At 43.8% G+C, this 25,607-nt stretch overlaps 2 protein-coding genes across 12 annotated transcripts in view; both read left to right on the top strand.

The window, feature by feature from the left end:
* LOC112244800 (voltage-dependent calcium channel subunit alpha-2/delta-3-like) overlaps nucleotides 1–24,641 on the top strand; it is a 58,545-nt gene extending 33,904 nt beyond the window's left edge. Inside the window, exons 13-38 of the mRNA XM_042299492.1 lie at nucleotides 119–252; nucleotides 1,381–1,398; nucleotides 3,113–3,184; nucleotides 3,287–3,367; nucleotides 4,847–4,921; nucleotides 9,911–9,994; nucleotides 10,719–10,790; nucleotides 12,449–12,510; nucleotides 15,176–15,243; nucleotides 15,409–15,454; nucleotides 16,256–16,353; nucleotides 16,545–16,638; nucleotides 16,923–17,018; nucleotides 17,132–17,273; nucleotides 19,333–19,402; nucleotides 19,602–19,663; nucleotides 19,755–19,799; nucleotides 19,989–20,051; nucleotides 20,156–20,226; nucleotides 20,356–20,431; nucleotides 20,565–20,605; nucleotides 20,718–20,773; nucleotides 20,877–20,994; nucleotides 22,097–22,209; nucleotides 22,534–22,616; nucleotides 22,814–24,641. Coding sequence (XP_042155426.1) covers nucleotides 119–252; nucleotides 1,381–1,398; nucleotides 3,113–3,184; nucleotides 3,287–3,367; nucleotides 4,847–4,921; nucleotides 9,911–9,994; nucleotides 10,719–10,790; nucleotides 12,449–12,510; nucleotides 15,176–15,243; nucleotides 15,409–15,454; nucleotides 16,256–16,353; nucleotides 16,545–16,638; nucleotides 16,923–17,018; nucleotides 17,132–17,273; nucleotides 19,333–19,402; nucleotides 19,602–19,663; nucleotides 19,755–19,799; nucleotides 19,989–20,051; nucleotides 20,156–20,226; nucleotides 20,356–20,431; nucleotides 20,565–20,605; nucleotides 20,718–20,773; nucleotides 20,877–20,994; nucleotides 22,097–22,209; nucleotides 22,534–22,616; nucleotides 22,814–22,906 — 2,033 coding nt within the window. The 3' untranslated portion in view covers nucleotides 22,907–24,641. The remainder of the gene's footprint in view (nucleotides 1–118; nucleotides 253–1,380; nucleotides 1,399–3,112; nucleotides 3,185–3,286; nucleotides 3,368–4,846; nucleotides 4,922–9,910; nucleotides 9,995–10,718; nucleotides 10,791–12,448; nucleotides 12,511–15,175; nucleotides 15,244–15,408; nucleotides 15,455–16,255; nucleotides 16,354–16,544; nucleotides 16,639–16,922; nucleotides 17,019–17,131; nucleotides 17,274–19,332; nucleotides 19,403–19,601; nucleotides 19,664–19,754; nucleotides 19,800–19,988; nucleotides 20,052–20,155; nucleotides 20,227–20,355; nucleotides 20,432–20,564; nucleotides 20,606–20,717; nucleotides 20,774–20,876; nucleotides 20,995–22,096; nucleotides 22,210–22,533; nucleotides 22,617–22,813) is intronic.
* The window catches only part of LOC112244872 (nuclear pore complex protein DDB_G0274915), a 710,200-nt gene that overhangs the window by 596,205 nt on the left and 88,388 nt on the right, over nucleotides 1–25,607 (top strand). The gene's annotated exons all lie outside the window — the stretch shown is intronic.

Genomic DNA, 25,607 nt, shown 5'->3' with positions numbered 1-25,607 from the left:
AATGCCTGTGAAATACCTTAATGTGATACAGTGTGTGTGTATGTGTGTGCGTGTGTGTGTGTGTGTGTGTGTGTGTGTGTGTGTGCGTACCTGCATGTGTGTGTGCTTGTTGCCTCAGGGTATTTCAGTCAGATCTCCACACTGGCTGACGTACAGGAAAATGTGATGAGGTATCTTCATGTTATGAGTCGTCCTAAAGTCATCGACCATGAGCATGACACGGTCTGGACGGAGGCCTACGTGGACAGCACTGTAAGTTTCATAGTGAGTGGAAAACGTTAGTGACTGTGTGTAAGGTACATAATGTACATAATGTACTGTATGTCCACCAGTGTACGTAATCAGATTACTTTATAAGTAACGAAGTCAAGTGATTGCGGTACTTTTTCAAATTGGGTATTATTAATACAGTTACTTTGTCAAACAGCTTTCAGAATCATATCTCTGCCGGGCTTATATTTCCATGATCCAATCTCGACCGCGAGCGGAGAAAGGATGTTTGGAGAAATGTCATGACAGCTGCTTTCCAGAGAAATGTATAGAGGGCGCCCCCCTCATCTTTGCCATTGATCACTTCTGTGATAGCAAAGTCCATAGAGGGCTTTTGCGTCCAGTGGAAAGTGTGCCCTCTATACATCTCTATGAGTCCATTGTGTATGTGCTTTCTATAACCAAAACTGGCAGCTCGAGAGAAAGATTTTAAACGGAAAGATAGGGAATCGGTACAGATGTTTGGCTAACAGTATATACGGCTAATTAAGCAGCCCCTATAGAGCGCAGCACTTGTAGACGAGCACAGGAAAGCAGCGCCACAGATGAAAGGAGAAACAAGCGATCAAAGCTGAGTTAGTAAGTAGCACATCCTTGGTAGAGCGCGCGGCTCGCCTTGCTCCCTCCGACAGTCAAACAAACCGAAAGATTTTGAGTCGTAATGCAATGTAACGCGGAACTTAAAAAAAATAAAATAAATGTAACAAGTAATATGTAATATATTGCTGTTTCAAGTAACTAATCCCAACACTGGTTTCCACCAGCTATATGAGTTCATACTGTATGTATACTTGTCCGAACATGCTTGCGTATCGGTGAGTGTGTGCGAGGGTGCGTGCGTGTGTGTATGTGAATGTGCGCGTGTGTTCCTGCATCTGTGTGTGTGTGTGTGTGTTTGTGTGTGTGTGTGTGCGCCCGTGTCCTCTCTGATCAGTCCCCTTCATGCTACAGGATTGATTCCTCATTATGAGCTTCATTAATTCTGACTGGAATGTTCTGCACTTCTGTGTCTAGAATGTTAAAATGCAGTAGGAGCAGTCTGTCTGTCTGTGTGTTGTACAGGAGGAGAGCTCAATTCTCATTTGTCATTTTTGCTGTCTCCTTCTGCAGCTCTCCCAGGCACACAAGGTAAAGCCTCTCTCTCTCTAATGCTCTCTCTCGCTCTCTCTTCCTCACTCTCTCTCATTTCCTTGTCATTTAGAGAGTATTTACTGTGCACATTTGGATTATTTTCCATTATGTTGCATAACATGGATACCTTATTTGAGGTGTTATATGGTTGCCATGGATCTTTTTCTGTAATCTGGTTGCTGAGGGTCCTTGAGTAGTGAGTTTCTCCCCTGCTGTGGAGTTAAGGCATTGCAGCCGCAGTTGAGACTGCTGTAATGTGTAAAGCTCTACTTCTACTCAGTATGTGGATTGTCCACTACTGTATGTGTATTGTGCACAGTACACACACACACACACACACACACACACACACACACACACACACACACGGCCACAGAGGTAAGGGCTGGGGGATTGTCCTCTGACGTGTGTGCTCTTGTATCTCAGCCACAGAGAATCGCCATTCATCATTCTGTGGATCATTGCCTTTTATCTCCTCAAGCTCGTAATAAAACTGACATTGGAGCGGAGAGAGGGAGAGAGAGAGAGAGGGGACGGGGGACAGGGGGGCTAGCACAAGGTCGTTTCCCGGAAAGTTCTTGTATATACTGCTGCGTATACCCAGTGTGTCTTTACTAAGCTCCTCTGATGGACTGGGGGATTCTGCCAGGGTCTACCTGTATAGGTGAGACTAGGCTTTGGAGGCTGTCGTCTGGGGGGAAGCAGGTTGGTCGATGGTGAGACCCACCATCAGTCATTTTGTCGAGCAGCCAAGACGATCCCACCCTAGTAACCGTTCATTGCCTCTCTCGTACACACGTACATGAACACGCACAACAGCCAAATACGTAAGCACACACACACACACAAGCACACACACACATACACAAATAGCCGCACACTCACCATGGCTGCGGGAAGATGTTTAGGGGTGGGAGTGCACTAATTTGGTGGATGACATTTTTTAAACTATTTATTTGTAATTGTTATATTCATTATTGTTTAATTGTGATTTATAAGTGTGTGCTGGAGCACCCTTAGAACCTCTACTTCCAGCGGCTATGACCCTCACACACAGTGCACTCACAGCTGTGGCCGTGAGCCTCTGAGGTGAGGGAATAGCAGACCTAGTTTCAGTGAGCTCATGTGTTTAATCATGTCAGTTCTCATCCTGCTGAACACAGCCCCGCTCTCAAAATGAAGACAAACACACACACACACACTGGGGATCGCTCTAAACTGGAGCTTCACTGTGCATTTACTGTAAAACCACAAACCGCAAGCAACATTTACCATATATTTACACTGCAGACTCACTTCAATTTTTTTTTAAAGCATTTGGCGACACAGTGTTTGGTGAAGTTTATTTTGGTGAAATTACTGGACTGTAGATGTGTTGTGTTGAAGCCTACTTGGTAGGGATGGACATTGGTGCATATATTCCTCTATTGACACCGAATAGGATAGCATTTAGCATCAGTCAGACATGGAATACTGTAGCAATAGCCTCTGATGGTTAAAGTAATTGGAAAATCTCGATTGCAACCTCCTCGTGTCCTCTCTCCTCGTCTCCCTCTCAAAACCCATTGGAGGAGAAGGTCAGAGGGGAGGGACCTCTGGCTTTCTTATCCAATGGGTTTTGAGAAGGAGACAAGGAAAGAGGGCGCGAGGAGTAATGCAATCGAGATCGGTCTTTGCCACTTTCTGTCACTGTCACTGTGTTCCATCTCAGTCCAGAAACAAGAAGGGCCCAAGCCTGATGACCACTGTGGCCATGCCTGTGTTCAGCACCAAGAACGAGACCGTAAGTGTGTGTGTCTGTGTGTGTGTGTGTGTGTGTGTGTGTGTGTGTGTCTGTCTGTGTGTGTGTGTTATACTCACTCTTTCTCTCCTCTCTCCTCTACAGAAGAACCAGGGTATACTCCTAGGGGTAGTGGGCACAGACATTCCTCTTCAGGAACTCATGAAGATCATCCCTAAACACCTGGTACTGGGTTTACTAACCCATGTTTATGACCCATTAGATGCCTTGTCATTTACTGTTGTACTGTACTCTACTTTATGTAATCAAGTATCTCTATATTAGAGGTCGACCGATTATGATTTTTCAAAGCCGATACGGATTATTGGAGGACCAAAAAAAGCCGATACTGATCAATCAGCCGATTTTTATATATGTATATATAAAAAATATTTGTAATAATGACAATTACAACAATACTGAATGATTTTTTTTTTTAAACTTTATATAATACGTAAATAAAAATCAATTTAGTCTCAAAAAAATAATGAAACATGTTCAATTCGGTTTAAATAATGCAAAAACACAGTGTTGGAGAAGAAAGTAAAAGTGCAATATGTGCCATGTAAAAAAGCTAACGCTTGCTCAGTACATGAGAACATATGAAAGCTGGTGGTTCCTTTCTACATGAGTCTTCAATATTCCCAGTTAAGAAGTTTTAGGTTGTAGTTATTATAGGAATTATAGGACAATTTCGCTCAATACCATTTGTATTTCATATACCTTTGATGTAGGATGTTCTTATAGGCACCATAGTATTGCCTGCCTAATCTCAGAAGTTGATAGGCTTGAAAACAGCACTGTGCTTCAAGCATTGTGAAGAGCTGCTGGCAAACGCAGGAAAGTGCTGTTTGAATTAATGCTTAAGAGCTTGCTGCTGCCTACCCCCGCTCAATCAGACTGCTCTATCAAATATCATATCAAATACTTAATTATAATATAATAAACACACAGAAATATGAGCCTTAGGTCATTAATATGGTCAAATCCAGAAACTAGCATTTTCGAAAACAAAACGTTTATTCTTTCAGTGAAATACGGAACCGTTCCATATTTTATCGAACGGGTGGCATTCATAAGTCTAAATATTTCTGTTACATTGCACAACCTCCAATGTTATGTCATAATTATGTACAATTCTGGCAAATTAATTACGGTCTTTGTTAGGAAGAAATGGTCTTCACACAGTTCGCAACGAGCCAGGCGGCCCAAACTGCTGCATATACCCGGACTCTGCTTGCACAGAACGCAAGAGAAGTCACACAATTTCTCTAGTTAATATTGCCTGCTAACATGATTTCTTTGAACTAAATATGCAGGTTTAAAAATATATACTTGTGTATTGATTTTAAGAAAGGCATTGATGTTTATGGTAATGTACATTGGTGCAACGACAGCGCTTTTTCGTAAATACACTTTTAGCTAAGTAGGCTGTGATTCGATGATAAATTAACAGGGATCACATTGATTATTTGCAAAACTGGACAAGCTAGTTAAACTAGTAATATCATCAACCATATGTAGTTAACTCGTGATTATGTTAAGATTGATTGTCTTTTACAAAAATGCCAAAAAAATGCAGATTACCAATTATTATGAAAACTTGAAATCGGCCCTAATTAATCGGCCATGCTTCTACTCTATATATTGTTTTTATGCCTTCAGCTGGGTATCCACGGTTACGCCTTTGCCATCACAAACAACGGCTACATCCTGACCCATCCGGACCTGAGGCCACTGGTAACACACTGTCTTTTAAACACACTCATACACTATGTCCCCTGCCTAGGGTTGTAAAATCAAAGGTTTCCTCAGAAATAATGGTTAGAGGATTCAGGATTTCCTGCTTATCCCCTCCTTATACCGGGCATCGTCTAAGCAGGATTTCTGGAAAACCTGGGAATTCTGGGAAAGTTGCCTAAATTTTGCGACCCTACCCCTACCCCTGTCCCTAACCCCTGTCCCTAACCCAAGCCTTGCCACAATGCACTAACCCTAACCCAAAAAGCCTTTACACATACTAATCTTTGGAGTGGTTAAACAGCTACAGTACATTGCAGTTTTCCCCTCCCCACTCAAACTCCTCCCAGAGAGTCCTAGCAAAATTCTTTTTTAAACATTTTTTAAAACATTTGAATTGAAAACGATCACAATAAGGTACTTCATTGTTACCCAGACATTTGATATTGAGATACAAATGGCTGCATTGGACCTTTAAAGACATTCTCCGGAACTTTGGCGACTACTGAACGACTATTTCCTGCTTTTGGCCAGATGTGTCAGTGTGTAGTTCATACATGCATAATCTATGAGCAGAATTACTGTCTTACCTCAATTAACCACGAAATCCCTAGTTTGTTTTTCTGGAAGCTGTGCTGCACTATTTTCCCTACATTTTCCCCGGAGTGGGTCAGCCTCCTAGCAATTCGAGTTCTTGCCAATAAGCTTCAGCTCCTCACCATTTGAGGGAACACAAGCAAGATGCACACACAGCAGAGCAAGAGAGAGAGAGCACAGTGACATGTTGCATGTACAGTATGTGTACATATGGTGCATTAAGAAAGTATTCAGACCCCTTGACTTTTTCCACATTTTGTTACGTTACAGACTTATTCTAAAATGGATTAAAAAAAAGTTCTCAATCTATCCACAATAGCCCATAACGACAAAGCAAAAAATACGTTTGTAGAAATCTTTGCACATCTCTAAAAAAACTAAACAGAAATATCACATTTACATAGGTATTCAGACCCTTTACTCAATACTTTGTTGAAGCACCTTTAGTCTTCTTGGGTATGACGCTACAAGCTTGGCACACCTGTATTTGTGGAGTTTCTCCCATTCTTCTCTGCAGATCCTCCAAAGCTCTGTCAGCTTGGATGGGGAGTGTCACTGCACAGCTATTTTCAGGTCTCTCCAGAGATGAGGTTCAAGTCCAGGATCTGGCTAGGCCACACAAGGACATTCAGAGACTTGTCCCAAATCCACTCCTGCGTTGTCTTGGCTGTGTTCTTAGGGTCATTGTCCTGTTGGAAGGTAGACCTTCGCCCCAGTCTGAGGTCCTGAGCACTCTGGAGCAGGTTTTCATCAAGGATCTCTCTGTATTTTGCTCCATTAATCTTTCCCTCGATCCTGGCAAGTCTCCAAGGCCCTGCTGCTGAAAGACATCCCCACTGCATGATGCTGCCACCACCATGCTTCACCATAAGGATGGTGCCAGGTTTCCTCCAGACGTAACGCTTGGTATTCAGGCCAAAGAGTTCAATCTTGTTTTCATCCAACCAGAGAATCTTGTTTCTCATGGTCTGAGAGTCCTTTAGGGGCCTTTTTGGCAAACTCCTAGCAGACTGTCGTGCCTTTTACTGAGGTGTGGCTTCCGTCTGGCCACTCTACCATAAAAGCTTGATTGGTGGAGTGCTGCAGAGATGGTTGTCCTTCTGGAAGGTTCTCCCATCTTCACAGAGGAACTCTTGAGCTCGCTAACCATCGGGTTCTTGGTCAGCTCCCTGACTAAGGCCCTCCTCCCCTGATTGCTCAGTTTGTCCGGCGGCCAGCTATAGGAAGAGTATTGGTGTTTCCAAACTTCTTCCAATTAAAAACGATGGAGGCCGCTGTGTTATTGGGGACCTTCAATGCTGCAGACATTTTTCCTCGGCACAATCCTGTCTCGGAGCTCTACAGACAATTCTTTCGACCTCATGGCTTGGTTTTTGCTCTGACATGCACTGTCAACCGTGGGACCTTATATAGACAGGTGTGTGCCTTTCCAAATCATGTCCAATTAATCTAATTTACCTCAGGTGGACTCCTATCAAGTTGTAGAAACATCTCAAGGATGATCTGTAACGCTCGTCTGAAGAAGAGGGAGTGGACCAAAGCGCAGCTTGGTACGTGTTCATGATGTTTATTAAAATCTGAACACTAGAATAAAATAACAAAGAGCAAAAATGACCATGAACAGTTCTGTCAGGTGCAGAAAAACAAAACAGAAAACAACTACCCACAAAACACAGGTGGGAAAAAGCTGCCTAAGTATGATTCTCAATCAGAGACAACGATAGACAGCTGCCTCTGATTGAGAACCAAACACAAAGAAATAGAAAACATAGAACTAAAGAAACTAGAATGCCCACCCTAGTCACACCCTAGCCTAACCAAAATAGAGAATAAAACCCTCTCTATGGCCAGGGCTCTGGACTGGAGGCTGTCGCTGGTGGCTCCGGACTGGAGGGCGGCGCTGGAGGCTCCGGACTGGAGGGCGGCGCTGGAGGCTCCGGTCTGGAGGCCCTCGTTGGAGGCTTCGTGCCATGTCTCACCACTGGAGGCTTCGTGCCATGGATCATCACTGGAGGCTTCTTGCCATGGATCATGACTGGACTATCACTGGAGGCTTCTTGCCATGGATCATCACTGGAGGCTTCGTGCCATGGATATTCACTGGAGGCTTCTTGCCATGAACCATCACTGGATGGAGGAGACGTATGGGCAGTCTGGTATGTGGAGCTGCCACAGGGCTCACCTGGCTGGGGAGACATGCAAGAGGATTAGTTCTGGGTGCAGGTACAGGACTCACCAGGCTGGAGAGACATACAGGAGGCCCTGTCCTAGGCAGAGGCACTGGATAAACTGGGCCGTGGAGGCGCACTGGAGATCTTGAGCTAAGACCCTGCACAACCCGTCCTGGCTGGATGGTGACTTTGGCCCGGCACGTGCGGGGCGCAGGCACAGGACGCACTGGCCTGTGCAGATGCACTGGAGACACAGTGTGCAGAGCCGACGCAGGATGTCCTGGGCTGTAGAGACGTACTGGAGGTCTGGAGAGCAGGGCTGGCACAATCCTTTCTGTCTGGATCCTCACCCTAGCCCGGCAGATGCGGGGAGCTGGGATGTAGTGCACCAGGCTAAGAACACGTACTGGAGACACCGCGCGCTCCACCACATAACACGGTGCCTGACCAAAAAAGTTTTTGGGGCTGCCTCTCGGGCTTCCTTGCTAGCCATGTTCCCTCATAACGCCGCCTCTCAGCTTTAGCTGCTCCCAGTTCGGCGCTACTCCCCAGCCTGCCTCCAGGGTCCTTTTCCGTCCAGGATTTCCTCCCATGTCCAGGAGTCCATTACACGCTGCTCCTCCTTACCACGCTGCTTGATCCGTTGGTGGTGGGTAGTTCTGTAACGCTCGTCTGAAGAAGAGGGAGTGGACCAAAGCGCAGCGTGGTACATGTTCATGATGTTTATTAAAATCTGAACACTAGAACAAAATAACAAAGAGCAAAAACGACAACGAACAGTTCTGTCAGGTGCAGAAACAGAAAACAACTACCCACAAAACACAGATGGGAAAAAGCTGCCTAAGTATGATTCCCAATCAGAGACAATGATAGACAGCTGCCTCTGATTGAGAACCACACCCGGGCAAACACAAAGAAATAGAAAACATAGAACTAAAGAAACTAGAATTCCCACCCTAGTCACACCCTGGCCAAACCAAAATAGAGAATAAAACCCTCTCCATGGCCAGGGCGTGACATGATCAATGGAAACGGGATGCACCTGAGCTCAATTTCAAGTCTCATAGCAAAGGGACTAAATACTTATGTAAATAAGATATTTCTGTTTATTACATTTTTATAAATTAGCAAAAAATTCCCCCAAAACTGTTTTCACTTTGTCATTATAGGGTATTGCGTGTAAATTGATGAGGATTTTTATTTACTTATTTTAGTATTAGGCTGTAACCTAACAAAATTTGGAAAAGTCAAAGAGTCTGAATACTTTCCGAATGCACTGTATGTGACATAGTACATCATTTTCTCAGGCAACTTTTTGCTCGTGAGCATTACTTTCAGAACTACTGGCTAAAAAGTAAAGTATAGAAAAAGTACCGGAGAATCTCTTTAAATAAATAGTTTAAATACAGACACTGAATGCCTGTGTTTTGAAAAACAGAAAGTGTCCTTTTCTGTTACATGACAGACTATGTTGACCACATACACGTAAACAGTGTGAGTGTGTATTACCGAGGAAGTTTGGGAGACTCAATCTGTAATGCCCACCTTTTCCTTTGATGTATGCATGCAGGGAGGGATACAGGCCATTGCTACTACTGTAGGGCTGGCTGGCCCTGGCTAACTGAGCTAACACTAACCCAGAGGTAACCCTCCTGTCCTGTAACTGTACCATACAGAGACTAGACCACAGACACTCACTCTCTCTCTGGGACCCTGCATGGGTTCCACTGGAAACTGGTGCTAGTGGATCTGTGTGTAACAGTGTCTATGTGATGTTAGTACCTCTCTGTGACACTGTGTGTTTGTGTGTGTATATGTGTTTTAGAATGTGTTGGTTTTCTATGTACTGTAAGTGTGTGTTTCTCTGTGCTGTGACTGTGGTTGTCTCTTTTGAGGCTGTACTAGACCCTACTGGACTTTGTGTGTGGGACTGGACATGCTTATGTTATTGGTTGTTGATTGAACTGATCAATTTGGGATTGCATTTTGGGGAGTTCTAGCCTGGTGGAACCAGCCTGATCTCACGATAGCTCACATTTAGTTTGAGCACAGCCGTCAGTCTGCTTAACCTGGCTAGGATTGTTCTGGTTTTGAGCAAGACTGTGTGAACGAAGCCTTGTATAGGTTCACTCTTAACTTAGCTGTGCACCCAAACCATCCACAACGAAATCTAGACTTCCTCAACTGTTCCCATCAAATGTGTGTTTCCTCTGTGCCTCAGTACCAGGAGGGCCAGAAGAGGAGGAAACCCAACTACAGCAGTGTGGACCTGTCAGAAGTGGAGTGGGAGGACAAGGATGACTTTGTATGTCTAAATCATGACGTAACAAAACATTAGACACACACTCCTGATAAACTACTACTGCCTTTACTATACTTAAAGGGATACTTTGGGATAACTTCCCCAGAGTCAGATCAGCTCATGGATACCATTTTTATGTTTCTGCATCCAGTATGAAGGAAGTTAGAGGTAGTTTCGTGAGCCAATGCTAACTACTGTAGCGTTAGTGCAAGGACTGGAGGTCTATGGTATCTACTAGCATGCTATCAGTCACCTTAGACTTCCAGTCATTGTGCTAACACTGGTTAGCAATTGCTAGTTAGCAACATTCTTCAATCAGCACGCAGAGACATACAAATGTTATCCACAAGTTCATCTGACTCTTAGGAAAGTAGATAAAGGGCTTCATGCAAATCCTGAGGTATCCCTATTTATTTAAATAACCTGGAACGTCCACTCAGTAAGAATTGCCACTGTTTTCCAGGGAGTTGTTATTTTTTATCTTTATTTAACTAGGCAAGTCAGTTAAGAACAAATTCCTATTTTCAATGACAGCCTAGGAACAGTGGGTTAACTGCCTGTTCAGGGGCAGAACGACAGATTTGTACCTTGTCAGCTCAGGGACTTGAATTTGCAACCTTCCGGTTACTACTCCAACGCTCTAACCACTAGGCTACCCTGCCGCTGTATACTCTAAGACAGCATGGACTCTTTGCATCCTGATAAATATCCTGTTCTTATGTTACAGCTGCGTAATGCCATGGTCAACAGGAAGACTGGGACATTCTCCATGGAGGTGAAGAAGACAGTGGACAAAGGGGTGAGACTGAAGATTAAATTATGACTCTGACAATTAAAGAAAAGATTACACTCTCCTTTTTGAACCCCTTAAGGTCTATGGGCCCGGGAATGGGTTAACATATGGAATTGTTTTAAGAAAGCCCAACCAAGGATCATTTAGCTATTTGATTTAGAATTTTAGGACCCCTAAAAAAAAAAAGTTGCAATAAAAGTTATTTCATCAAATGTGGCCTTAATGCTATTAGCCCATAGGAACACATTGAATACATTGCAAAACAGATATCCCCAAAAATAAATAAAAAGGAACTATGTTTTGCAGTGTAAGTCCTATATCTGAGAGATCTACGAAAGATCAGGATATCTTTAAAAAAAAAGGTTTTAACCAAATTGAACCACTTTTTTATGTTCTAAACTACTTCCATATATGCTTCCATTTATTTTTTAAACTGGTACCGGGCTACCTTCAGACGAGGCTTATGGGGTGGGCTTGCTAGAGCAAAACAACCAGCATGTACATGTTCGTGACAGTCTAACCTGTTGATGGTGGGGTCATATTAGTGCAAAGTTTCCCAAACTCTGTTCTCTTTTCCCTCCCCCCTAACACTACACAGCTGATTCAAATTATGATGATTAGATAATTATTTGAATCAGCTGTGCAGTTTGTTAGGAAATTATGATTAATATGACTGAACAAATCATTTTAAATGGAACTGTAACTAAGTAAACTTATACTCTGTTTTATTATATCTGATTAACTCTATGGGTTGTGGACTGTGAAAACAGATGTCGTTAGCCTATGGTTGACCCTAAAGAAACTTAGCTCTGGGGTTTTTAGATAAGGCAGTGAGTGCATTCCTAGGTTTTCTGTTAATTAAAACTGTCAGTTCAGTGGTGATCGATAATGTTGAGGGGTCAAAAGTTATCTGGGAGTGTGTTAGTAAGTTAGAATGAACTTTTCACCTTACTTTGTCCCGGTCGAGAGGAGGGGATTCTGTTAAAGCAATGAAATGACGTCATGATCTCTATATAAACTGCTGCACGTGATTAAGTGGGAGCGTGCTCCGAGAATAAATTCTATTACCTATTATTGAAAGACTGGTCTGCGTCTATTTTATGCAAACAAGAAATCGTAGAAATTCTCATAAAATAGATTAAGGGCTTTCAATTGATGAAAGCACATTGGCATAATTAAATTACATTAACAAGTTCTAGGGCAAAAAAAAACCTAAATGTGCACGCCTTTGGGTCCCAAGGACAGAGTTTGGCAAACCCTGTATTAGTGTGTAGGCTAAACCTTTCACACGCTACCGACAAGAAGTTGGCAGATCGGTGGTGCCGACTGACGCTTGTGGGGGTCGTAGAGCAAAATGGAGAACGTCATCGTGTTTGTGAGAATCTCATCTTCGGACGCTACAGACGTTTTCATTAGAAGACCGATTTGCAGGATGTTTCCTGGTCCGACAAACACCGCTGTAGCTCTGCCACCTTCCACCGCAGATTCGGAAGGCCGACACCGGCGTAGCCCATTCAAAACAGAAGTCTCTAGCGTAAACAGACATTTTTTTATGGGGATTCTTTGATTATGCTATTTCGATTTCCGCAGGGGCACGGACTTCATCTTTTAATGAGATCCACTGGATGACTCCTCATTCTCCATGCTTCTCTATGTGCTTTCAGAAAAGACTCCTGAAGATGCACAATGACTATTTCTACACTGAAGTCAAGGGAACTCCCTTCAGGTAAGGGGAGATGCTTTGAGAGTAGGGTACACACACTACTTTAGTTTTTCAGCACATTCATTGATTCATCCATAAATCTTGATCAATACTCAATACTCTGACTGCGGATCCGTAGCGGATACAGGCAATGAGGCAGTGATCGCTGAGATCCTGGTTGAAGACAGCGGAGGTGTATTTGGAGGGCCAGTTGGTCAGGATGACGTCTATGAGGGTGCCCTTGTTTACAGATTTAGGGTTGTACCTGGTGGGTTCCTTGATGATTTGTGTGAGATTGAGGGCATCTAGCTTAGATTGTAGGACTGCCGGGGTGTTAAGCATATCCCAGTTTAGGTCACCTAACAGAACAAACTCTGAAGCTAGATGGGGGGTAATCAATTCACAAATGGTGTCAAGGGCACAGCTGGGAGCTGAGGGGGGTCGGTAGCAGGCGGCAACAGTGAGAGACTTATTTCTGGAGAGAGTCATTTTTTAAATTAGTAGTTCGAACTGTTTGGGTATGGACCTGGAAAGTATGACAGAACTTTGCAGGCTATCTCTGCAGTAGACTGCAACTCCTCCCCCTTTGGCAGTTCTATCTTGACGGAAAATGTTATAGTTGGGTATGGAAATCTCAGAATTTTTGGTGGCCTTCCTGAGCCAGGATTCAGACACGGCAAGGACATCAGGGTTAGCAGAGTGTGCTAAAGCAGTGAGTAAAGCAAACTTAGGGAGGAGGCTTCTGATGTTGACATGCATGAAACCAAGGCTTTTTCGATCACAGAAGTCAACAAATGAGGGTGCCTGGGGACATGCAGGGCCTGGGTTTACCTCCACATCACCCGCGGAACAGAGGAGGAGTAGTATGAGGGTGCAGCTAAAGGCTATCAAAACTGGTCGCCTAGAGCGTTGGGGACAAAGAATAAAAGGAGCAGATTTCTGGGCATGGTAGAATATATTCAGGGCATAATGCACAGACAGGGGTATGGTGGGGTGCGGGTACAGCGGAGGTAAGCCCAGGCACTGGGTGATGATAAGAGAGGTTGTATCTCTGGACATGCTGGTTGTAATGGGTGAGGTCACCGCATGTGTGGGAGGTGGGACAAAGGAGGTATCAGGGGTATGAAGAGTGGAACTAGGGGCTCCATTGTAAACTAAAACAATGATAACTAACCTGAACAACAGTATGCAAGGCATATTGACATTTGAGAGAGACATACAGCGAGGCATAAAGTAATTACAGGTGTTGATTGGGAGAGCTAGCTAAACCAGTAGGTGAGACAACAACAGCTAATCAGCTAGCACAACAACAGCAGGTAAAATGGCGTTGACTAGGCAGAGAGGGTCGGATTAACTACACACAGAGCCTGAGTGCGGCTGGGGCCGACAGATAAAACATAAACAAACAGAATGGGGTACCGTGATTAATGGACAGTCCAGCAGGCATCAGCTATGTAGCCAAGTGATCACAGTGTCCATGGGGCAGTGGTGGATGGGACAGGGAAGCTAGACTGGCGAGTATTATCCAGGCTAAAAAAACTGGCTGGCTGTGCAGAAGGTAAAAGCCGCTAGCAGTGGCTAACAATGACTAAATAGCTTATAGCTAGTTAGCTGGTTGGCTTCTGGAGGTTCTTGAATGTGTTCTAAAAATTTAAAATAATAGCGATTCTGTATCACATTGGGTGAGGCAGGTTACCGGAAGGTATAATCGAATTAAAAATCGAAAAGCGATTGAAAGTAAATATGGGTCCAGTGAGTGGATTGGCTGGCTGGGGACGCGGCGATTCAGACAGTTAGCAGGCCTGTGCTAACAAGCTAACAATTAGTAGGCCGGGGCTAAACAAGCTAGCAGTTAGCAGGCCGAATTAGCAAGCAAGCAGATAGCAAGGGCTAGAAAGTTAGCCTTTGGGGGACATCGCGATGGGGGTTAAGTCTGTTTATGCCTCTTCATGCGGTGACATTGATAGACCGGTCGTGGGTCCGGATATTGTAGCACAGGAGCTCTGGCCGGGCTAGCTTCAAGCTAAGTGGATGGAAACGCCAGGAGTAGTCATCCGGGGTTGCGGTTAGCTAGTTAGCTAGTTGTGAAGATCCAGATGAAAAAGTTCCGTTTGCGGTGGGAATCCGGGGATAAAAATAATAGGTCCGTTATGCTCTGGTTAGAGTCGCGTTGTTCGAACTGGCGAGAGCTATCCGAGCAAAAGGTTAGCTGATGACCGCTAGCAATGGTTTGCTGACTGATAGCTGGTAGTTAGCTGGCTAGCTTCAGTTGAGGGCTTCCGGATCCGAAGTAAATATAAATACTTTAGAAAAAAAAAGCAGATCCACGCTACATTGGGTGAGGCGGGTTGCAGAAGAGTATTTAGATGTTGAGGTTTAGAATTTTTAAAAAAAAGATATGCGAAGAAAAATATGTAAAAAAAAACAAATATATACAAGGGACACAACACGACAAGACGTCTGACTGCTACTCTATCTTGGAACAGCCTGGAATCAAACCAGGGTCTGTAGTGATGCCTCTAGCACAGAGATGCAGTGCCTTAGACTGCTGCACCACAGTGGAGAATCCCCACTGAACATTATTTTTAGTCCAGGACTAGGCTTTATTCTATGTTTGGGAAACCAGCCCTAAGAGTGTAACTGTTGACTTCTCTCTGCTGCTCACCCTGCCGTGTGTTTCTGTGTTCAGTGTCGGAGTGGCTTTGTCTAGAGGCCATGGCAAATTCTTCTTCAGAGGAAACGTCTCAGTGGAAGCAGGTAAGAGTCACTCACTCACTCAACGAACTATGAGAGCTTCATCAGTTTCATAGACGTTTATGGATATTCTGTACCTGTGGTCTGCCTGTTCTTAAGGCCATATATCAGGGCACTCAGCCTGTCCCTGTTGAAGCGTCACTTATCTGATGTTCATGTGTTTTGCAGGGCTCCTTGACCTGGAACAGCCAGATGTTGCGCTGGCAGATGAATGGTAATGCAGGGGGTTTTGGGTGATGTGGGGGGTTATGAGCTTGGGATAGGTCAGTCAAGCATTATATAGGTTATTGCTTTCTGTGGGTGTGTTTGTAAATTCACTCTGGAATGCCAGAGTGCGCTCAGTATGCGCTTTGGACTTTTGTAAATTAAGAGCATTGTAAGATTGTCTTTTGGTAAATTCAGAGTTTTGCTCTCAGAGTGCACATTGGACGCTCTGGCCGAGGAGTAGGGTTGATCCGAGCGTTTTGACCTCAAAGGCTGTCAAGCACCCAAGCTAACTGGTTAAATCTTGCTATCTTGCTAGCTAGCTACTTCCAGACACAAATGAGAGAACACATCACTCTGACCATTTTACTCGCCCAAGCAGAGCTGGTTAGGCTGCTTTCATGTTATCTAGAGCGTTGGTGACTGTAGCTGTGCTGCTGGCAATAATTGAATTATGTTTATTTGCCGTCACTTACTGAGACCTGTCATATTCAACGAGTGTTTGCGCGTTCGTAAATTCATCAGTTATTCTGCGCTCTGATACACTCAGTCAAGAGTGCTCTGAAACCTGAGTAGATGGAGTGAAATTATATGAACGCACCCTGTTTGTCTTAGTAGGCATGTTATGTTGAGCCATGTGATATAACAGCATGTCTGTCTATGTTCTGTTCAGCTGAAACGCAGCAACATGTGTTATTTGCCTGAAATAGACTGTGCCACTTTCTATATTTTTCGTTCTGTAATTTAGTTTAGTTTCTGTTGGTCAGCTCCTCAAGTGTTTTGGGTGTGTGTCTACCTATTTCTCTGACAGGACGTATTGCAACACAGATGAGCACCATGAGCACCGCTCCCTCTCCCAGATCCAGGCCATTAAACTCTACCTGACCGGACGCAAGCCACACATCAAATGTAAGTTACACCACACTGGGATCTATAGCCTACTGGGGTTTCATTATACATCCTGGGAAGTCATATAACCTAGCTGTAACCCTAACCCTCGCTCCAACCCTAGCCTTAACCCTAACCCTATATCCTATGTCCTGTCTGTAGAGGACTTGGTAGTGTGTTTCCAGGACTGAACCACTCCCTCTCTGCTGTAGGTGACAGGGAGCTGGTCCAGGAGGTGTTGTTTGATGCTGTGGTCACAGCCCCACTGGAGGCCTACTGGACCGGCCTGGCCCTCAACAAGTCCGAGTGAGTCTAGCCTACTAACTCCTGAACTTGAACTAACTCCTCCTCAACTCCTTTATGCAACACGCCTCCCTCTGTTGCTCTCACAGCTCTTTGCGGGGTTGGTGGTGGTCGTTAAACAGTTCAAAACATCAACGACATCAGCGCGTCACTAGGGCTCTCTGCTTTGATCACCCTTGTGGTTCCCGCCTCTTCCCACAATCCTCTCTACTCTGTGGTATCGTGATTAATGTGCTGAATGTTTGTTTGCTCTTTGTTTTCATTGTTTGTTTGCATCACCCCAACAGGAACTCAGACAAAGGAGTGGAGATTGCTTACCTAGGCACACGCACTGGCCTCTCTAGAACCAGCCTGTTTGTTGTCCCAGAGCACCTATCCAATCAGTGAGTACGATACTGAGCATCTGGCCAATCAGTGCAACAACTGAGACAAAGCAATATACCAGTGACTTGTAGTCTCTCCTCTGACTCCTTCATGTCCTCCTGTGTCTCATCAGAGACTTCCTGACGGCAGAGGATAAGGAGGGGGTGTTCAACGCTGACCACTTCCCTCTGTGGTACAAGAGGGCAGCAGAGCAGGTTCCCGGCACCTTTGTCTACTCCATCCCCTTTGGAGGTATGGAGACACTTACACAAAACGTACCTTTACTCTATGTCCAGAATCCCCTCACCTTAAACACACCCGCACTTAACACAAGGCGTTACACCATCATTTACTTGCACTGTATTTCAATTATGTTGTCTTTGAAATACAACTTCATTTTACTTTAATCAATATACAGTTTCTCTAATATACATTAGCTCACTCTCCCTTATTTGTAATTGAGTGTCATCTGTAGCCTATTTTCCTCCTCACCCCACTCAATGGATCTCTTTAGTTAACCCTGTCTACTGTATCTCTGTGGGTTACCGTAGAGATTCGGTGTGTCTCTGATAGGTTTTACCATGAAGATTTAGTGTATTTGTGTCACTGATATAGGGTGTAGTTAGCCACGTCACTCTGGGAGACATGCACACATTAATCTGGTCTCCCGTAGCTGAAGGCGACATCGTGAACCCCGAAAAACATATTTACCAGCCTTCTGGTTATCTATTTCCGATCAAATTTTCCTGTCACCGAAGGCAAATCTATAACCTCCGGGTTATATGCCCTACCAGTTTTTACGGACTATCCACTCTGTGAAAATAAACGTTTAAATCCAACTTTTCCAGAGTTTACCGAATTCACACCATGTCACCTGTGAAAGGCCGTACATTTTCACTGACAAAATCCTAGGCGGGACAGCACGAAATGAGACGCAGAGACGTGACTTCAACAAAAAAAGGAAACTGTATTCGGTGTTCTTTCAACTCTCCCCGGGACCGTAAAAACGAACAGTTGGTACCAAACGCCAATCCAACAGCTTGAGCCAAACCATTAACAGGACATCCTACTGTCCTGGAATTCACCATAGTCTCTGGCTCATCATCACTCTCCCCCCTCTGCCCCTTCAGTCAGGTCTTTAGAGAGCACAAACAATACTCAGTCAATTGTCCCCAGGTGAGCAAATCAGTAGTGGCTGTGCTGCAGCCCACCTCCAGGAGAGGGCGCAGTCGGACCACTCGACCCGTCTGAGCCCTCACACACCCTAAAGCCAAAGGTTCGTTGCCAGCTGAGATCACGCGGTAATCTTGCATGGCGACAACTACGGAGTATGGGACTAGGGAGTGACTTTTGGAAAATGTGGATTTAAATGTTTATTTTTACCATAGTTCACACACTTTATATCCCGTACCGATCGGTAAGGCATTCCTTGTGATGGGAAAAGGTTAACGGAAATAGGTCAATCAGAGGGGCTGATAAATATGTTATCGGGGTACGGGATGTGGCCTGCAGTGACAGGAGACTAGATTAATGTGAACAAGTCTCACTGAGCGAAGAGGCTAACTACACCCTTTATCAGAGACACAGATACAGCGAATCGTCATGGTAAAACCTATCAGAGATACAGTACACAGGGTTAACTAAAGAGATCTGTTGAGTGGGGTGTGGGGAAAACAGCCTACAGATGACACTCAATTACAAGTTAGGGAGAGTGAGCTACTGTATATTAGAGAAGTTGTGTTGTACAGCTCATCTCTCACTGCTGTCTGTAATTAATGTGCCCCACTTTCTTCCCCCTGAGGGAAAGAGAGGATCAGGATCACACTGTTCCCTGTTATCTACCAGCCTCTACCTTCCTCTAACTGCTCTCATCCCTTAGTCTGTTGTAAAATATCCCTCCTTTACTATCACCTCCCCTGTTTAATACTATAACCTCCTCCAACAATCCCTGTCCCCAGAGGTTCTGTAGTGCTAGTACCAGAACTGTTTATTTTTCATAAGAACACATCACTCTGTCAGAATCACTTCAAACATCCTGGTTGTAGGCTACTGATGGGATTCCATCACTGAGTGTAGTACTGTGGTTTGCTATTGCCTGCTGAAAGCTGTGGGTATGGCGCCATCTTTTGGTTAGAAAAGGAGTATTCCCTTTTGTTTCTGTGACTTGGTTTTCCAGCTGTGATTATGCTTCGGTGCTGAGGGTGGAATGGAATATATAGTGTATTTTATAAGATCTTTTGAAATAGTAGGAATTGTTTTCCATTTACACAACATTTGTTGATTGAGGCTAATATCTGTGCTTCTGTGTTCCTGTTTTTTACTCCAGGAAATGAGAATAAGAGTGTGGTTTTGGCCAGCACTGCCATACAACTGCTGGATGACAGGAAGTCGCCTATTGTTGCCTGTAAGCTCCCTGAAAAAGACCCTACCTTCTCCCTGACATAGAGAGCTACTGTACCTGTTATAGGCTTGTAACTAATGTTTTAAACCATATAAAAACCCTTTGAAGACATGTGACGAAACTCTTTAATACATTTTTAATTCCTCTTCTAGATGTACAGTGTGCTGACTGTTATGTTTGTTTTTGTTAAAACCCACTATAGCTGTTGGGATTCAGATGAAGCTGGATTTCTTTCAGAGGAAGTTCTGGACCGCTAGTAGACAGGTAGACACACACACACACACAATATCCAGTGCTGTGAGACATGCTTTATGGATTATTCTAATCATTTATTCATCTTATTGATTCGATCCAGTGTGCTGCTCTGGATGGGAAGTGCACCATTAGCTGTGATAATGAGGTAAGACCAGACAGTAGTTTCTGTCACTGGCTCATGCTACTTCCTGCTTCGTAGCCTGTGGTCCATGTCTCAGATTTTCTACTTCCTGTCTATACTGTCTGACCTTTCTGTTTCCTCTCAGTATTGAATTATTAAATGACGTCATGCCTTGAAGATCTGAATTAATGTTCCTTTCTTTATTTCGAACAGGACATCAAATGTTACCTTATTGACAACAACGGATTTATTCTGGTCACAGAGGACTACTCTCAGGTACCATAAATTATATACTAGACGTGTGTGTGTGTGTGTGTGTGTGTGTGTCCTGTAGCTCCCCTGGTTCTTAGTATTTGCCTTTAAATAAACATCTTCCTCAGACGGGGCTGTTCTTTGGAGAGGTGGAAAGTGCTGTTATGAACAAGCTGCTTCTCATGGGTTCCTTCAAAAGGTTAGAGGATAAATCATGTTACAGTCATACCCTGAACACACACACACACACACACACACACACACACACACACACACACACACACACACACACACACACAATGAATGGTCTATTTTCTCCTCTCTCTAGGATCACTCTGTATGACTACCAGGCTCTCTGTAGAGTGTATGCTGGCAGCAGTGACAGCGCACGCTCTCTATCACATGTAAGTACTGTCCCTAAATATTGTCACATGTAAGGACTCTCCCTAAATATCACATGTACATACTGTCCCTAAACTACTCATCAGACTTACATACATCCAGTCAATGCTATTTATTTAATTTCTTCTCTCCCAGCCCTTCTCCATCGTGAAATGGCTCCTGACCAAACTTGTCATGTGAGAACAATAAAATAATCACCTTGATACGATAAAATAATGAGATGCACTGATTATCAACCACAGTACATATTATTGTATTATTATATCAATTTATGTTTGTTTTCCTCAGTTTCCTGCTGGAGTTCAACCTTTACAGCTGGTGGCATGTTGATCTCTCAGTCAAAGGTCAGTGTGTGCAAGAATATACCTTGAGGTGTGGGTGCTTGCACACATGTGAGTGTGTCTTTCATGTTTTTATTATGTTAAGATTTACATGTCCCATTTCCAGCCCAAAGGTCGAGGGGAAAGACCATGATGGTGCCATGTGACACGGAGTACCCTGCATTCGTCTCTGAGCGTACCATCAAAGAGACCACGGGAAACATCGACTGTGAGGGGTGTGCCAGGTACTTGTAACACAGTTACCTTATCTGTGTATTAGGCACCGATAAACTCACTTAGCCTGTGTGTTGAAGGTGTATACACAATACAGGGTAATTTCATGCGTTAGTTCTGGGATAGGCGTCCCGCTAGCGCAACTTCCGGTGAAACTAGAGGACGCGCAATTCAAATAAATAATCATAACAATTATGGATATTAAACATTTAGGTAAATCCAATTGTCTTATATCAGTTGAAAGCTTAAATACTTGTTAATCTAACTGCAGTGTCTGATTTACAGTAGGCTTTACAGCGAAAGCATGCCATATGATTGTTTGAGGACGGCGCCCCACATCAAAATATTTCTCCACCCGCACGTTTCATAAATTCACAAATTAAATATTCACATACTTTTTGAAAATCTTACTCTGATTTGTCATCCAAAAGGTCCCAGCTGTAACATGTAGTGTCGTTCTGTTAGATTAAAATCCTTCTTTATATCAAAAGTATTTTGTTGGCGCCATCGATTTGAGTAATCCACTCGTTCAACATGCCAAGATAGGAATCTCAAAATCTACCCCTAAATTTTGTTTCAACAAGTCAAAATGTTTCGATTCAAACCAAAGATACCATAATGTAATTAAGCTATAATATTTCATACGGAAAGAATTATGTTCAATACGAAAACGATATTAGCATGTGCGTGTCATCGTGCGCATACACAAGTCTGTGTCCCTGTAGTAAAACTCATTTTTCTTACTTGTTTTAGAAGAAACAAGCCTGAAACCTTGAACAAAGACTACTGACACCTAGTGGAAGACATAGGAATTGCATACTGGGAGCTAGATTTAATTATTTCCCTATACGTTCCATTGTAAGAGCATGGGCTCCCCCCCAATTTTTATTTATTTTTTATAACCATGTCTATTGTTATAGACTCCTACATTATTTTAACATTTCTACAAACTTCAAAGTGTCTTCTTACCAATGGTACAGGTACTGGTTTCAGGGCCTGAACAACAGGCAGTTTACCTTGGGCACGTCAGTCAGACAGGAAGTGGAGAAAATGGGGACCTAGCCTTATGTTAAAATCATCCACTCAACTCTCTCTTTCTCTCTCACTCCTCAGATCTTTTGTAATTCAGCAGATTCCCAGCAGTAATCTCTTCATGGTCGTCGTGGACAACAAGTGTGACTGCAGCTCTGCCCCCCTGGTTTCCATGGATCCCATCGAGATTATGTATATCCTTTACTAACCCTCTAAGTTTGAGGTGTTGGAGTGTATTGTTAGTACAAAGCTTTTGAGTGTTTTTTAAAATATAAATGTCTTGTAAGTGAACTCTGAACTTAGACTTTAGTTTTCTGAGAATGTGAATAGCTTCATTGTCAGAGGTATTAATACATTTCTCATACATGTAGCTATTTATGAAGCGTGCATTACGGTTCGGTTTTCTCATCATGCCAGAATGATGTTGCAGAAACAGTCACCACGCTATCAGTTAAATGTATCGGAGGTATCTGAGGTGTGGTTCATCATCAGTATTTCTATCCTTAACCCCTCTGCACACAATGAGTCTCTGAAATGTGATAGGCTGAAGTTTCAGAAAGACAGAAAGCGGCCAGAAACGTGTCATCCTTTTCACCCCGAGGTACGCAGTGTGTAGATATGTGTCTGCGTCACAATTCTGTGATTACACGGAAAGTACATGAACGCCTGTTTATGAGTGTTTAATAACATGAAATTAAGCATATGTGACCATCTGTATATTGTCTGAACCATGTATTGTATGTATTAATTCATTTCTATGGTCTGAAACTCCTGTGATGCCCCCTGTGTCTGATGCAGGAGAATGCCATGGAGTGTGGAGGAACAGCAGGCCTCTCTGCCCCCCTTACAGCAGCACTGCTCCCCCTACTGGCCACTTTCATTAGCAGGTGACCACACCACCCTCGAGGCCCACCTTCCTGGACCCAACACTGGACCTAACACTGGAGAGATTGATAGACTGGCACACCATCAAATGCTGACAACGCACAGGGAGCCTCGCCAACAAGAAGAACTTGCTCACAACTGAGTTACTTATTACCAACAGAGAGATGGACCAATTGTAAAGCAATCTCCCTGACCAGCAGAGAAATAACAAATTAGACATTGTTCAAGAGAAACAGAACAATATTCAAAGGGGAAAACAATATGGACATTAGACAGAAAAAATATACCTGAGAGCAGCAATGAACGGGTTTCACAGGATGACAGAAATGACACAAGATCAGTTGGATAACAAAGCCAGCCCTCTGTGATGTAGGCACTATCTTCCTTTATGTGCAGTCAGTGAAAGCATTACCATGTTGATTTAAATCTCAGTTGGTTCACTCCACATTAGCGTTCCAAAATACCTCAATACACTCTCACAGCTGTAATACGCTGACTGTGCAAGCGACAAGACAGGATTTTACAGAATAAAAGATCCACTTTTCCCTACGTTCAGACAACATAGCACGGGCAACGATATGTGATTGTACAGATATACTAAACACAATATTTGACATAATTTATTGCATGAGACAAAGTCCACTTGATCAATAGTTATTGCTCTAATACAGTAATATTGTGTCACTGGTGACGATGAGATCTATAGTGCCACCATTTGGTCTGGTGCAGCCATCTAAGGTTGCAGTGACTTTATATTCACACAGCTACTAAGGACACACATAAGGTTTACATACCACCTTTCATTGCCCCTTGTCCATTGGCTCAGTTCTTATAGCCAGTTACCCATGGTGGAATTATCTGCAGGGCTTAACATGAACTTTTAAAGAAACTTGTCCTTCAGACAAATACTTTTCTTTCTTTTTTTTCTTGTCCGAACGGTTAAGGAGAACTGGCCAAAACCTCCCTCTGTTAAGGTGAGTGCAATGCAGATACTTGCAAAGGCTACAAGTCCAGCGTTCATCAAAGCACAGCTCCCCTGCCAAGACCTGCCTGCACTCTTGGCTCTGCCTTATGTCAGTGTCTCAGAGTTCTGGTCAGAGTCTTGTGAGCAAATAGTTCATGATTTAGTGATATCTTCCCTTACAAGCTGTCCTACAGCTTCATCACACTATCCCCATCCTGGGTGGAAAAGACCATCCCTGAGTTGTTCCAAAGCCATGTGGTACCTTTGGACTACGCTGGTGGCTGCCAGTCTTGCACTGGTCATGCTCCCTGAGATTGTTGGGCTCCCGTCGACCTTCCTCCCACTGAAAGAGATTCTGCTGGTGCTTCCCGTTGCTGAAGAATGCTGGACGTACCGTCGCGTAGATGCTGGAGGTCAGATGACCCCTATCGTGTGCTAGATACAGCTGCAACAGCAGTCCTGGATGCAGAACAGCCTCTCTCCTGGAAAATACACAGCAGAATGGAACCCCGGCCTGTGATAACCCAATTGGGTCATGGGTTGACCTCCAGTCGGCGGGATGGCCTGCCGGGTCGTACCGGAGTGTCTGCAAATGAACAAGGAACAAAGAGTTTGAGTTGTTTGAAATGCACAATAGTTTCAGGACCTCTCTCAGCCAATTCTATACGGCACAGGACATCTAAAACCTGCTCTACCACTTGGAAAGGGTGTTTGTAGTGTAACAGTATAGACTTTACGTCCGTCCCCTCGCCCTGACCTGGACGCGAACCAGGGACGCTCGACACACATCAACAGTCACGCTCGAAGCATCGTTACCCATCGCTCCACAAAAGCCACGGCCCTTGCAGAGCAAGGGGAACCACTACTTCAAGGTCTCAGCAAGTGACGTCACCGATTGAAACGCCACTAGCACGCACCACCGCTAACTAGCTAGCCATTTCACATCGGCTACAGTAGCACCTCTGAAACTTAGGAAATACCCCCCGCTTCTTAGCCTTATTTTGAACCCAAACCAATTCACCCACAGATTAATATAGATAATTGGCCCGAAAATCAAAGCTAGCCTTCTGCTGACCGGAGGCACTAGCTTGGTGTCTTTTCACTGACTGCACTAAAGTTGACAAAGTGTCATCCAGCCATAATACATATTCACTGACAGATGTACATTTTTTCCTGTGATCTATGTCAAGCATCACATTGACGAGAAGAACAATTTCTTAACCTCTAGTGACTCCCCATCCCGCATGAGGGAGCGTAATCATCGACTGACACTAATTAGCATAACGCAACGGACATAAATATTCCTATTCATGAAAATCACAAGTGAAATATATTGAGACACAGCTTAGCCTTTTGTTAATCTCCCTGTCATCTCAGATTTTCAAAATATGCTTTACAGCCAAGCTAGACAAGCATTTGTGTAAGTTTATCGATAGCCTAGCATAGCATTTTGTCCAGCTAGCAGCAGGTAATTTGGTCACGGAAATCAGAAAAGCAATCAAATTAAATTGTTTACCTTGGAGCTTAGGATGTTTTCACTCACGAGACTCCCAGTTAGATAGCCAATGTTCCTTTTTTCCAAAAATATTATTTTTGTAGGCGGATTAGCTCCGTTTGTTCTTCACGTTTGGCTGAGAAATCGCCCGGAAATTGCAGTCAAGAAAACGCCCAAAAATATTCCAAATTAGCTCCATAATATCGACAGAAACATGGCAAACGTTTGCTTATAATTAATCCTCAAGG

Source organism: Oncorhynchus tshawytscha, linkage group LG02 (assembly GCF_018296145.1).
Source record: "Oncorhynchus tshawytscha isolate Ot180627B linkage group LG02, Otsh_v2.0, whole genome shotgun sequence".
In the NCBI taxonomy this organism is placed as follows: domain Eukaryota; kingdom Metazoa; phylum Chordata; class Actinopteri; order Salmoniformes; family Salmonidae; genus Oncorhynchus; species Oncorhynchus tshawytscha.
This window is presented reverse-complemented; position numbering and strand designations above follow the sequence as displayed.